Source organism: Anabrus simplex, chromosome 1, assembly GCF_040414725.1.
Source record: "Anabrus simplex isolate iqAnaSimp1 chromosome 1, ASM4041472v1, whole genome shotgun sequence".
NCBI lineage: Eukaryota > Metazoa > Arthropoda > Insecta > Orthoptera > Tettigoniidae > Anabrus > Anabrus simplex.
The window spans coordinates 1,084,543,348-1,084,558,548 of NC_090265.1; the positions used below are offsets into that span (position 1 = coordinate 1,084,543,348).

Sequence of the window (15,201 nt, forward strand, 5' to 3'; positions counted from 1 at the left end):
ATTGTAAGATAGCCCTTATCTCTTGAAAAATGTACCTACTAGGCTCAGTTTGAAAATGATATCCTTAACATATTCTAGTCTAGATGGTCATTGTTTACTCTATTTCAGAAAGAGTTGATAATGTAGGCAAAATATGTTCTTTTTTTATTATCAGCAAACGTCATACGGGAAAAATATCTGTTGTACTTTATTCCAGAAGTACTTTCAATGCTACAGAATCTGAAACATACGCAGTGGCTCTCATCTCTGGGATTCAATATCGGAAATCAAAACATAGCTTGCACATCTCCTCAAGAAACCTACAAAACTTCATTGTAAATCATGTAACAATAATTTCAATAAATAGCACACTCATCATGTAAACTGCTTGCTCATGAAGTTCGTGGCAGCGCTTCAGTATGTGTTTTGTTTGTCTAACATTTTCGTGTGTGATGTCTTTGCTCACTGAAGTTGTTTGAATTAATTAGGTGTCGTTTTCTTCGTGTTTATCGTTTGTTTTGTGCCCTAACTCATTCGTTAAACGATATACTTATTGGTCCAGGGATCATGCTATTTTGCTGTTTGAAGTGCCCGCGCTACTGATATGGACAAAGATAATGAGAATTCAAAGACATAGCACTCCCATTCGTCGATGCTAGCCCTGGACCTGAAGAAAGAAACAAAAGACGGCACGAGCAGCGGAATGCAACATAAGGGAGTCCTGTCTACAGCTCGTAAGTACATATATATATTTATTTCTAGTAACGACGGTATTTCTTAATTTACCGCAGATTTTTCACTTCATTTGTGTAAAAGCAATTTTTATGTTCCATGTGGGACAAATAACACTTTGTAATAAACGGGTTATAATTAATTAGCCAGTAGCCATCTCCGCATTTAGATTAAATCACCATTTAAAATATTAAGAGAAGTGTTGAATGTATTCATTTTCTGCAGCTAAATTATGGTATAGAATGTAACCTGAACATGTGTGTATATGTTCATAAGTTATAGTAGGTACCAGGATTGTAATGAAAATGTTCATACATTGCCTACTTAAAGCAGTTATTAGCATCTACGTTTCATATTGATTTCTGTATAATCTAATTACACGCAGTTATGGAAATGGAGTTGAATGGATGTCTAAGACCACACATCCCAGTTGTCGAAATCTTTCTTGCAGAGATGTCAAAATCTATAGCAGAATCACTGAAGTAACCTTACAGTCTAATATTTTATCTCAGATGTATTAAAATGAGTAGATCATTAACAAAAGTACCGTAACAGAATTGAACTTCCACTCGATATGTAATGAATCCTTCACTAAAAGAGCCATACAAATAAATATTTTTCTTCTTTGTTACTGCACTGGTTGAATAACAATCTTGGTCATATTTTGCTTCAAAAGGTACTTTTATGTTGTTTGAGATGTTTGTCCACCTGAAGGCCTACTCAAGGGGTACCGGTATAGAGTACTGTTGTACTTCTTTATAAGAATTATGGTTTTTGGAAGAAAACAACAAACAATCTGTGTGCAACTAAGTAAACTTAATATACCTAAATGAGAATCGCTTACTTTATTTCATTTAAGAGGAACAGAGCGATTCAGGATTCATGGAATATGTTCTGACGGCAGAATTGTGAAAGAGAATGAAATCGTCAAACCATTACAAACTGGATAGCAAATTAGAAATCAATAGAAAATTCCTACAAATATCTGTCCTGAAGAGAAATGTACTCTAAAGAACAGTGTATTATCTTTGGGGTTACGTGTGTAAAGTGGGGAATATTTTTTTGCTGTTTTTTATTATTATTATTATTATTATTATTATTATTATTATTATTATTATTAAGACCACGGAATATTGGTTCTGCGCCGTAAAATGGTGATGAAGACTGTTTGAAAATCCCTAATTCAATTGAAAATGCGCTTTTCAGTGCTATGATACGCAGTTTGTTGCGGGAGCAGGCAAACTTAATATTTTACTTGTAAAGTAACTCATATCATTGTAATTTACTTTGTTTTCATGTGGGCTAGCCCACTGAACTAAAAGAATATTCAGTTAACTAGGTTTACAATTGTGCAGTATATGACGCCGCCGTATCCATTATATGTATGGTCATGTCTTCGGAATCTAGCTTACTTGTGTTTCCTAAGTTGGCACTGTTAACCTTTGGTTCTAAAGTTTTAAATTCCTTTTAAACCTTTCGGCGTCTATTTGGTGCACGGAACATCCCGGATTCTGAGGGCCGGACCACGAACCCAAGTGCCTGTGCACACTCCATAGTGAAATAGTTGATTTAAGAATTTTGTATTTCATAAATTTCTGTATTTTGACAGTATATTTAATTTCTAATTTCAAAGAATAGACGTTTTATGTTTAATAGATAGTATGTTAAGGAATACGAGTGTATAATTCAAGAGTTTGAGTGTATTCAGGTTACGATCCAGGTAGGGTTCTCCAGAATCTTCCACATCTTGTTCTCCGTCCATTTATATTACCTTCAGCCGTCCTTGCATAAGTGTATTTTCTTAGTATTTTCCTTGTTTTGTGTATTATGCTCATCTTTTCTCGTGTGTTTTAATATAGTTTTCTTTCCAGAAATAAAATATGAAATGAGGAAAATTAAGAAAATTTATAATAATACTAGAACTATAGGCCCTAAGTGATTTCACTGAAATTCAAATGACTACTAGAAATATGAGTTTATATAAAATTCTTTGTAAGGGTAAGTCATTGCACACTTGTGGAGTATTACATTTTGTACGACCGAATTAGAACTTTCTCTCCCCTCTTCTAACTTGTTTTCGTTGATAATAAACTCGTGTCCTTACTTTTCAGGCATACCCCGAATGGAAATGAGCTGCATGTATCATTTTAACCACATACCAGCCTTCCTGCCGTTCTTAAATCTCCGGTAGTACCGTGAATCGAACCCAGGCCCCCGAGGATGGCAGCCAATAGCACTAACCATTACACTACGGTGGTGGACTTGTTGGTTGATAGTTCTAAATGACTGAAATTGGTAATGGGTTTGCATGTATCTCACATCAAAATGCAAGGAAACTTTGGACATCTGAACTGTAATATTTTCTAACCATTTGACGACTGACTTACAGATGAGTTTTTTTGCCAGTTGCTTTACGTCGCACCGACACAGATAGGTCTTATGGCGACGATGGGACAGGAAAGGGCTAGGAGTGGGAAGGAATCGGCCGTGGCCTTAATTAAGGTACAGCGCCAGCATTTGCCTGGTGTGAAAATGGGAAACCACGAAAAACCATTTTCAGGGCTGCCGACAGTGGGGTTCGAACCTACTATCTCCCGATTACTGGATACTGGCCGCACTTAAGGGACTGCAGCTATCGAGCTCGGTACACATGAGTTTAGGAACAGTTTGAATGTTTAAAAGTTTAAAATGAAACATATCAGCCCTACTGATAAAGGATCGTAATCCGTCAGAAATGATGTGTGGTTGAAAAAAGAGACCAGTCTCATGAAATAGGAATGTTAACTAAGGGAAGTTGGATAGGACAGATGCAAAAGATGAGCCTACAATTAAGAAACAAATTATGCAATCAGCTCAGAGTTTATGGTTTCCAAATGTATCTTACTCTTACTTAATCAATACAGGAGAACTGAATAAAAATGAATTTTTGCTGTGTCACTGCTACTCTTCTTTATCTTGAACATTTCGAAACAAATATACCAAAATGCAAAAATCAAATATCAGTGAGGATATGGCCTTCCTCAAATAATATTATTAAAGAGCATAGCTATGAATGGAGCCTAGTTAGTGAAAGAGAGAGACAGGGAAGAAGAGAAGTTGAACACTCACCTGTTGCTACCACAGTCTGGGATGGCAGTGGTTGTGTAATGGTCACTGTTGTCACATGGGGCTTCACCTCTGTGGTGGAGGTCACTTGCTGCTCCGTACCTGCAACTCGTGTCACTATGTATGTGTACGTCCTAAGTCGGGTGCGAGTCACAGTTCGTGTCAGGTACTGGGGTTCACTAGGAGTGGATACAGGATAGTAATTGCTCTCTAAGATCGGGAGGGCAGAGGAAGTCAGGTTCTGTTCGGTCTCTGGTAACGTATTATTTGTCTGTTCCATCAGTGGTGGTACAGTTGGTAACGTTGTGGATTCATTGGTTGCTGCTTCCAAGGGCTCTGTTATGGGAAGAAGGATAGTCGTGTCTTCTACAGGCTCAACTGTTGGAGATAGCATGTGTACATATATGGGAGAGGTTGTGTCTTCCACAGGCTTTACTTCAGAAGATGGTATAGTAACATGCATGAGGGTAGTAGTGTCCTCTACATCCTCTGTTTTAGAACTAGGGGTAGTAATATATGGAGGAGTAGATGTATCCTCCATAGATTCCATTGAAATAATTGAGGAAGCTTCATATTTAGTAGTAGATGTATCTTCTGCAGTTTCTATTGTAGGCACTTGAGTTGCTAATTCTTCAGATGTTGTAGTTGTAGGTGAAACGAAAGATACTGATTTGGTCCTGCTTAGTCGTCCAAAAGTTCGGGTTGATGTAGGCTTCCGATATCGGTAAGACTTTGTAGTGCTAGGTGATACTGCATTAGGAGCTGATGAAGTAGAGGATGCACGTCTTCGTTGACCTAGGAATGTTGCTTTGGTTCTTGGAGGACGCCGTGTGACACTGAATCTCGTGGGGCGAATATAACGTGGTCCCTCGTACGTTGACTCAGGCGTAGTCACTATGACACTCTCTTCAGATGTAGTGGTGGTCTCTTCATTAATTTTATCTGTGCTTGCGTCTTCAGAAACTGTCGTTACTTCTTCTTTTTCGCCGTTGAGATCCATACCAGTAGTACCCTCTGTTGGCAGAGTTGATGTTGTAGCTGGAGGTTCAATGAAGTCTGCTTTACCAGGAGTTGTCTCAAAATCCTCCTTAGTGGTTGATATACTGTATTCATCAGCTGTTGTTGTCTCAACTGGATCTTGCATCATTTCTAACAGGACAATACCAGAACCACTCTCTGTTGAACCATCTGATGTTTCAAGAGAGCTACTGGCCTCCTCAGTTATTTGTGGAGCTTCTGTCGGAGGAGCAAGTGATGTAGTCTTCTCTTTGGCTAATTGGTACGCCTTATTTAAAGCCTTGTTGCTATAAGGTCTCTCAAGGAATGGTTTGATGTGGAAAATAGGAGAATCGAGCGCATGGCCTTTCCTCACATTTGTGGATGACGTTACTTCAGCACTTGAAGTGGTACTTCTAAAGTCATCCCGATCTGTCATATTTTCTTCATCATTGACTGCTGAAAATTGATCATGTTTCTCTTCATGTACCTCAGACACATCTTCTGAGTGTGGAGTTTCAGAAAATTGTGGGACTGCTTTCTCACTGGTTAGCTCTGAAAGTCCTTCTTGTACAGACTTCCCCTGAGTATTCCTATCCTCTATTATGGTGGTGCCAAGGGTCTCTTCTGAAACGTCATCAAACGATTGCTCTTCAGGTTTAACTTCATCAGGCTGCTGTCCTTTTCCTTCTGTCCATGTTGTGAGATCTGTACCAATAGATTCAGTAGAATCTTCTTCATCATCGTTGTCATCATTATTAAGATGTACTCTGAATGCTGCTGGAATATTACCACTCATAAATCTAGGCGGTGGAGATGAAAGTTTTGTCACTGAACTTTGGGTAGGTTTAGTCCTTTTCAGAACAGAATATTTGTATAGATAATCTGTATTAATTGTAGATTCAATTACTGATGTTGGTGTGATAATGTCTTCCTCATATCCAACAGCTTTCGGAGTAACTGGCCTTTTCTTAGTGATAACTATTCGGCGCCTAGTGGTTGATGGAGTTACAGCTACAGGGCGCTTCTTGGTAATGGTAATGCGGCGTCTTGCACTAGGCTTTGTATCCTTTGACTCCTTCTCATATGTGGAGGTGTATGAGCTAGGTATAGAAGAGGAAGTCTGATCTCCAAGTGGTTTTCTTCTACGCGTCACTATAATACGTTTACGGTGATGATCTTTGTTTTGGGAAGTATCTTCTCTAGCAAGTTTCTTTCCATAATCTGAAAGGCTAACAAATGAGGATTGTTTCTCTTTAGCCGTATACTCCAGTTCCATATCTGTCACTCGGTCCATCTGCTGAGCCTCAGAGAGGGAAAGAACTTCCTTCTCATTTTCATGACTAGCCTTTTTACGGTGAACGGGCACTCGGATTCGTATGCGCTTGCGTTGCTTTGGTGGACTGTCAGTGTTGTCAGTGTTGTCTGTGTTATCAGTAGAGGTGCTTCGCTTCTTACGATTAAGAGAACTGTTTTCGTGCTTTGCGGGAATGTCATGGCCCCGGAGAATGTGGGTGGCGCCTTTCCGCTTGAGTGGGGCTGACTCAGCGGCGCCATTCAATAAAAAATGACCGGTCCCTTGACTAGTAGTATTAGAGGAAGAACTCTCTTCATTAGATGTAGTATCCTCAATGCCTGATGGTTCATCTATGGTAGTATATGTATCCTTATTTCTGCTGAGTGTTCGTGAAAGCTTTCCAACAAAATTTCGTGAAGAAGAGGGATCGATCGAGACATGTCGACTAACATCACCCACAATACTTTCTAGAGATTGTGTTTCGGATTCACTGCTTTCAAGAGTTATGTCATTAATGGCAGACATAACAAAAACATCAGTGTCTGGAAAAGAGGTACCAAGTGTTGGAAAGTCAGAGGTTTCTACGCGCAACTTCGGTGGTGTTACGTCACGTTTACGTATATTACTTTCTTCACCTAACGTAACTGTGGATACTACAGTACTGAACTCTCCAGGACGTCTGCCGGAAACATATAATGTTACCACACTCGTCTCAGGAGGAGCTGGAGGTGGATCTGGAGGTTTTCTGTCTCCTCGTGTACTCTTCTTTCGTGCAGGTTTCCAGGAATGGCCAACGTCTTCCTCTTTAGAGTTCTGGAAGGTTTCTTCCTGTAGTGAAGACTCTCCTTCTGACTCGCGAGAGTGACGGTCTGTTTCCTCTGATGGCCTCTGTCGGCGTCGATTTCCCTGTCGCCTTGAAGGAATTTTCTCCTCTTCTATGGAAGCTAACTCATCGTCGTTGTCAGGGAACACATTCTTCTGTGGGTCCTGTAATAGCTGAGCTTGCTGCAGAAGCTGAGGATTCTGCGGTTGAAGGCCTGCTAATAGGGGATTGTTACTAGTTTGCTGTGCTTGCATTCCTTGGTTACCAAGTAACTGGGCCTGAAGAAGTGCTGGTATTAGTAAAGAGTTCAACTGATTGTTTGCTGCCAGAGTCGCAGTTGGAGTGATAACAACGGTGTCTGTGATGAACTCTGTGGCCGTGATTACTTCCTCGGAACTATCCACGATGGTAGTGAGGATCTGTTTGCCTCTGAAAGTGAGTGGGATCACTGTAGACGTGCCTTTCGTGACCGTAGTCACATAGGTGGTAGCTCTTGTCTTGTACTCTGTGGTTGGTGTCGGAGGTGGTGCTGCAGCAGCGTTACTTAGAGCCAAAAGGGGATTTAGGTTCGGTTGAAGACCTCCCAGATTGCCTAATAGCAGTTGTGATAGCAGAATATTAGCAAGAGGTGCATTTGGCGCTATCTGGGGCTGTATAGTGTTTACCACTTGCTCAACGTCATAAACAGTACTAGGAATTATATGCGAGAAAGATGTTTTTCTGCCACGAATTGTAGTTGGAGTGAAAGTAACACTTGTTGTGGGTGTTTCGTGTAGGACGAATTGCGTCACTTCGGTCACGCCATTTGGAAGAGTACCAGTTACTTCACTGGTTAACATTAATAAAGTGTTACCATCTTTGGCAAATGCTGTACTGTATTGATGTGGACCTAGAACTTCTGTACTGGCACTAGCAGTCACAACATTACGATATTCAGTCACCTTACCGTTCACTATTGGAATTGTAACTTCTGTTGGAATGTGATGCGTTACAGTAATCGTGCCATCAAAAGTTGACTGGGAGAAGGTGTATGTGTCAAGATCTGGAGTCTCGCTTGTGCGGTAGCGGCTGCGTGCATTGGTGTTACGCCGGCTGTTTGTGTTCGTATTAGTGTTGGTGTTGGTGTTGGTGTTAGAGTACCTTTGACGGCCCCCATTCCGCGTGTGAGTGCTAGATTCCTTCTGCTGAGTTCGAAGGCGGGGAGGTTTCGGTCTTGCTACAGTAGTCGTTGCTTCCGAATTTTTGTTCCCTCGTCTTCGTGTTGCGGTGTTAGAAGGTCGTCGAAATCCAGAGCGAGTTGAAGTGGTCGAGTCTTTATTTTCTCTTAGGGTAAACTGAGATCTGGACGAGCTCGCAGACGCTGCAGTAGGTTTCACTCTCGGTTGGTTGGTCTGCTGCGATTGAGAGCGTGATCTACCGGAATAACGTCCATTGGACTTGGATTTAGGTGGATCTGGAAGTGGTTTAGGTTCCTCTTCTATATCAACCCGCTCCTGGGCCACAGGCTGACTGTTCTTACGGTTATTTACTGAACCTGGTCGCCGAAATCTGGACGAGTAACTCCTTGACGTAGTATCTCGAGTAGCCTGACGTTTTGTACGTGCCCTCCGATTAAAACCTACGAAAGGCTTTATTTGAACCGTGTTCAAAGGCCCAACTCTCCTGTTTGCTGCAGTCTTTTTCTCCTTTCTCTCAGATCCTTCGTAATCATTATCCCCAATGTCTTCCTCATCCCCCTGTTGATCTTCCTCTTCAACGTTACCATTCTCCTGCTCCTCACCATTATTCTCTTCTTCTTCTTCTTCATTCTTTTCTTCCTCTTCCTCTTCATCTTGTCCTGGACGTCTGAACAATCCTCGGGGTGGGAACAAGCTGTTTGCCGGTCGCGGTCTGTTTGATATAGGAGAGTACCTATTACTCTGAGTAGGTCGGGCACGAGTAGTTGGTCTGGATGTGGTCGTAAGTCTGTTGTTGTTCCTTGAAAGTGTACTTTTTCTTGCTGTGGTAGAAGCTGGTCTTGCTGTACTAGCAGGTGTTTGTGTCCCACGGTTGAGAGGTGGTCTTCTGAATCTCAGGAGTGGATTAGTTCTCCTTGATGACTCTGTAGTGGTTGGAAGCGGTAACGTAGGTGTTTCAAATTCATTATCTGTAAACTGAGGGGTCTCTTCCGTCATGAGAGTTGTTCCGAATTCATCAAGATCACCTGTCACATCTATAGGTGGGGTAGTATATGCGTTTGTAGGCGATAGGCGCGAATTCACTTGAGTTGGGCGAACTGAGAAGCGTGATGATCTTCCTCCGAAATATCCCGGAGAGGATGAACCTCTTCCCGGAGACACTGAACTACCACGGATAGAACTTGAACTCCTGAAGTTACCTCGTCTAGATGAACCACCTGGCCCAGAAGTGGCGGTTGGGGCAATGCGTCCGGATGATCTTCCCCGTGCAGTGCCGTATGAAGAAGAAAATGTATTTCCAACACTTGAAGTACCACGTCCTCGGGAGTACTTCCTACTTCCAGAAGATGCAGTAGGTTTCACATCTGTTGAACTATAATACTGTGATGATGTACGACGATTACCAGAAAATCGCCCACGTCCTTCGCCAGGTTTTGCGGCCGGTGTTGCAGTAATGGTGGGCGTCAGTTTCGTGCGAGTTATGGTTGTAGCACTGTCGGCAGCAGGAGGTTTTCGTCGGGATGGATTGAATGGCTGCCTATTTCGAGACGCAAACGGGCGAATTTGAGGAGTGAAAGTTTTCTTCGGCGGGGAAAAGCTAATCCTAGATTTAACTCGACCTTTCCCTCGGCTTGCATTCTTATCATCGTCATCATCTTCACCATCCTCGCTCTCATGTTCATGGTCTTCTTCTTCACTTCCCTTTTCAGTTCCTAATCCATCTTCACTTATTGAACTCTCTATAACTACAGCGCTTGGTGTGGTACTAGGAAGAGCCGTACTCGTTACTGCCACATCTGGACTAAGGGTAGAAGTTACTGCAATTTCTGACACCACAGGAACTGAGGTGGGGTTAACAGCGACTTTGAAACTTGAGGTACTCTCAATGATTTGCGCATATCTTCCATCGATAAGGGTTCCCAAAACACGAGACTCGTAGAAAGTGGTAGTCTGATTCTGAACGATACTACCTGCTATGAGTCGAACTAGGCCCGTCTTGTGTGATTTGCTTCCTGACTCAGTACTAGGAGATGCCGCCAGGATTTCTGATTGTCTTGCTGTATCCACTCGAAGAGACGTAGTACTTTCAATTACTTGAGCATAGAGGTTGTCAATAATAGTGCCAATAGCATGAGTGGTGAAGTAGATTGTACTCACTCCGTCAGCGTCAATGATTTGTCCCTCATTAAGAGAGACGATGCCAGTTTGCAGTGTAGGTTGAGGGACTGGGGTAGGAGTGATCACTTGGGTTGTACTCTCAAGAACCTGAGCATACAGTCCATCAATGTACGTACCGTACACGTCAGTAGAGAAAAGAGTTGTAATTCCGTTTTCTACAATGCTATTGACCACAGTAGAAAGCAAGCCGGTAGGCTCAAGTGCAGGAACCTCGGTCTTAACACTGCTAGTACCAATCAGTTCTTGGTTAGCAACGCTAGTACCTATAGCTCTTCCAGCTTGTACATCATCTGCCACTGTCTCCGTACTATTGACAATATTTGTGACCGTCTCCAGTCGACTGTTTAGAACGGTACTGTTACCGATGTACGAAGTTGTGAAGTACGTATATGTTGTGTAATACGTAATTGGCTCAGGAAGTTGCGTAGTTGCCGTTGGAGTGATCTCTATTGATGACGTGGGCGTCGTCTGTAAAGAAGGAGTTACCACATTAGAGACTGTTTCTTCTCGACTGGTCACCACAGTAGTTCCCTCCTTGTACAACGTTGTCCAGTACGTGTAGGTGGTAAAATATGTGATGGGGAGGGAGGGATCTTCCACTGCTACAGTATTTGAAGGCAAGAGAGTTCTCTGAGGACTAATGGTCTGGGTAACGATATCAGTTACTGTTTCTAGACGACTCACTACGTCACTCGACGTGCTACCTTTGTATATCGTAGTGAAGTAGGTAAAGGTAGTGTAACTGGTCTGCAGAAGCAGAGTAGGTGATGGGTGGAGCTCTTCAGTGTTACTCTCTGAACTTATTTGATCGTCCAGAGGTTCCAGCATTATGGACTCGCTGCCACCTGATGAACTACTCATGCTGTGTACTACAATTTCTGATTGATCGTCGTCAGCTCCTCGCGAGAAAATGGGGGACTTGATGCTCACTGAAGTATTTTTCTGATCGTTTTGCACTCTTGATATTGTTGCGTATTCGCTCTCATATTTTGCGGTATTCTTATAAGCGGTATCAATTCCTCCTAGTATGGGTTTGGAAGAAATAATATCTGAGTGATCATCAATCTCATTCATCGCTATCTTATTATGGTCTCGTATTATCGTGCTGCTGTATTCAATCTTTGGTGACCTCAGTGTGGGAGTTTCATCTACGACGTTAAGAACCTTATCCTCATCCAACAATAACTCTTCAATAGCTGTCTCCAATGTTGGGAAACTTGTAGGAACTATGGAGTCTGTTGCAACTTCTCTTACGCTGGTAGGAGACACTACATTCGTATATACTTCTGTTCGGCTGGATATGGTCGTTTCTCCGTCCACAAAAATTGTTGTAAAATAAGTGTACGTAGTGTAAAATGTTTTTATCACGTTGGGATCTTGGGCCAAAGAAGGCGTGGCTCTCATTTCATTGTCTATATCGACAGAATCAATCACAGACGAAAAGAGATCATCATCGGGATTTGTTCCACTGTCTGGGAAGAATTTTTCGGTTGGCCGGCCAACACCAACACTGGTGGGTAACGTTGTAATAACATCAGTGGATGCAATCAAGTTGTCATCTCTGTCGAAAAGTCCTGCGACAGCGGGATCAGATGCGTGTAGGAAGAAATCTTGACGAACTGTAGCAGTCTTCACGTTGGTTATTACTTCCTGTCTGCTAGAAATACTCGTCGTCGAGTCCTCAAAAAACGTTGTGAAGTATGTATAGGTTGTATATAAAGTCTTGTAAATGAGCTCGACCTCCTCTTCATCCTGGCCGGTTGAAGTTGGGGTCACAGGTGTAGTGGTAGCCTCCTCGGACAAAGTGTGTTGAGTAGAACGCTGTTTCTGTAGCGGAAGCTGTGGAGTGACTGGTATTTCTGGCGTGAGACTTGACGTTTGCAAGGCATCAGCAACGGCAGAGCTCTTGATAGATGTAAATAGCTCTTCGGGATTGTCTGTTACTGTAGCTCTCACGACGTGCGTCACTTGACTTATTTCCGAATTGACCACCTCCCGCGACTTCACTGACGTGGAAGTTGAGCCTTCAGCAGGAAGAAAGAAAGTTGTAAGATAAGTAAATGTCTTGTACACAGTTGTAGGAACCAGCCTTGTGATGAAATCTCCAGATGAGATGATAACTTCTTCTGGAGTAGGAACATCAGCAGGTGTTGTCACAGTAGAGTCTGCTACAGTAGTACCCACATCGGTCTCTTTGGTATGTTCTTCTGTTTTTGGCGTTGTTGTGGGTATCTCAAGATCTTTAGGAGTTCCTTGAGGAAGTATGTCATTGCTTCCAATAACAATTTGATCTTTAGGGACACTATTTATTTTACGGCCTGTCTCTACTTCATTTGAAATTTCCACCTCAGGAGTGGTTGTTTCTTCTATGGGCAATGTGCTGAGCGTGTCGTCTTGGAAAGTGGTACCTACTTTGTCTCCTCCTGTGGTGCCACTGACACTTTCAGTGGTCCCTTGAGCGAAGGTACTAATGCTGTTCTCCTCTGTAGTAATAATTATTTCCCCTTCAGTCAGTGGGACTGTCGGTGGTGGAGTGGTTACTTCTTGCGTAGGGATGGTTGTAGATTGAGTATGGATGATAATCGTCGAAGGCTCTATCAATTTTGGGACTTCCAAAGTAACTCTGCTGTCACCTTCGCAGTAGTAAATGTTCGATGTGGAGTGTATAACTTGAGCGTAGTCACCGTTTATGTTGGTGCCATACACGAGGGATGTGAAGAGAGTGGTTGTTCCGTTGATCGCCTCAGTTCCACCAATTGCTTTGATAAGGCCCAGTGGGTACTCCGCATCTCCGGTGGGGAACAGCTGAGTCTGAGCAGTTCTATAAGATTCTAGCGGGGTAGTAGTCGCTGGGCGATATTCTTCAGTCTCTGATGGTTCCGGTTCGGTAGTGTCCTCATCTAATACTGGCGGTGCTACTGGTTCTGTCACTACTTCAGATGGTTCTACATCAGGTAACTCGTACAGAACTGATGATGGTTCTATCGTATCTGTGAGTTCGTACTGGATCGAGGAAGGCTCCAGTGATTCAGTATTTTCAAATATTATGGTTGTAGTATCTGTATCATCGACATTGATAGAAGGTTCGATGTAATCTGTAAGGATGGGTGCTTCCGTGTCATGTTCCGGAGTCTTGGCGAATGACTCCTGTTCACGTGCTAGGAAGGTAGTTTTAGTCTCCTCATCTGGTTGTTGGTGCACTGGCAACTGTTCGGTTACTGCTTGCACCACGTAGACAGGATCAAATCCTTTCTGGTCCCTGGGGTGTGCCGGGGGGCTTGGTTGTGTCTCTGGGAGAACAACCATCGTGGGTAGTGCTGTCTGCATGCTAAGACTGTGTCCAGTTACAGTTCGTGTCACCATGCCGGGACTATGTGACATGAACGTCTTCACGCTGGTTACAACTCTGATAGGCTCACTAGTGTGCTGTTGGTTAGATGTTTGTAATGTAGCATCTCCAGTGATTGTCGTAGCCTTCCTTCCTTGATTGTTAGGAACACCTAGTCTGCCGATAGCTGTATTGGGCATGAACACAATTACAGTATCACCAACGGTTGTAGTGAAATCTGCGAACCCCATGTACGTGACTGTGTCTAGCTTCTTTATTTCTGGTTTATGAAGGCCTGTTCGGAAGAGGTTCTTGCCCGTCCTGAATCTGCTCGTGGTATAGTCTTTCTTGTGGGTATCTTCCTCTTCTTCGATTGTCGAGAAGCCACTAGGCGAGAAGTCATGTCGCACAGTGAGAGTCGGCAGCTCGTCCAGCGGTCGCACCACTTTAGCAGGCTTCAGATCGTTCAGTTGTGTTTCAGTTGCCGCCTGTTTATCCACGTTACGCTTATTGAACACATCCAACTTTTTGGCTTTCAGCAAATTGTCTATTTCCTCTCCTGATGAAGTTTGTTTCCCTCCCCTTAGAACGAACCCTTTATCTTCCTCGGATGAGTATTTGTTATAATAGTCCTTGGGAGTGAAGTGGTTGTCATTCTCAGGGTAGATATCAGGTTTGATCGCGGACACCGTGATTACGTCACCCGTTCTCGCATATTTAGACTGGATTAAAGAAGTCTTTGGTTCACTCATTTGCGTGTGGAACACCTGTCCAGCTTTCGTGTATCCTAACGGTACCTCCGGCTCCTTTGTTTGCAGGGGTTGATGGACTGGAAATACGAGGGTGGGTTTCACAATGTCAGCTAGGTAGGGTGGTAGGGAGGGAAGCGTCTTGCGTGATACGTCCCGTCCATCAAAGAACACCCTGGAGCTGGTACTGAGGACCTGTGCATACACTCGGCCGTGGTCGAGGCGGGTGCCCAACACATGGGTTGCATACTCCGTTGTTGTGCCTTCCTGCACGAAAGTCCGCGCCGTGGACGAGAGCAAGCCTTCGGGTTTATCCTGAAAGCGGCCGCCACCCACCAACAGGACGGTGGTGACATCTGGCCACCAAGAAGAGCACAGGTCAGAAAGGGGACAAGCATGGCCACCCGACGCAACCTATTCGCTTTCAACTAACATTCGTACATTCCAGAACATTCCAATTCCAAAATCGCGCTTCATTGTATACGAGCAACGAATGAATATACTGTAAAGAAGATAAACATTGTGTGTAGCTCTATCTATAACCTCGCCAGAAAATATGGTTATTACTAATATAACTGTTGAATTATCCATGTAATTTAATATTTGAAGTGGAAAATATTAATTCAAGCTACTATCGAAGCACCAAACGATGAGAACAATGTCTGATAATAAGTTATTTTGATAATCTTATTATAGATTTGTCAGTAACAAAATCAACTACCAATACGGGTGCATATTTTCTATTTATATTATATACTATTTGTTAATTAGATCTGAAATTATGCGATCTTTACGATAAATTGCTTCGGGAAATCAATGTGACAGTCTAAATTTGT

The 15,201-nt window shown here is 42.9% G+C and overlaps 1 protein-coding gene across 1 annotated transcript in view; it reads right to left on the reverse strand.

Moving 5' to 3' along the window:
* Positions 1 to 15,201, reverse strand: part of LOC136858083 (mucin-17) — a 103,029-nt gene that overhangs the window by 72,942 nt on the left and 14,886 nt on the right. The window contains exon 3 of the mRNA XM_068225292.1: positions 3,820 to 14,721. Within this exon, the coding sequence (XP_068081393.1) occupies positions 3,820 to 14,721 (10,902 nt within the window). The remainder of the gene's footprint in view (positions 1 to 3,819; positions 14,722 to 15,201) is intronic.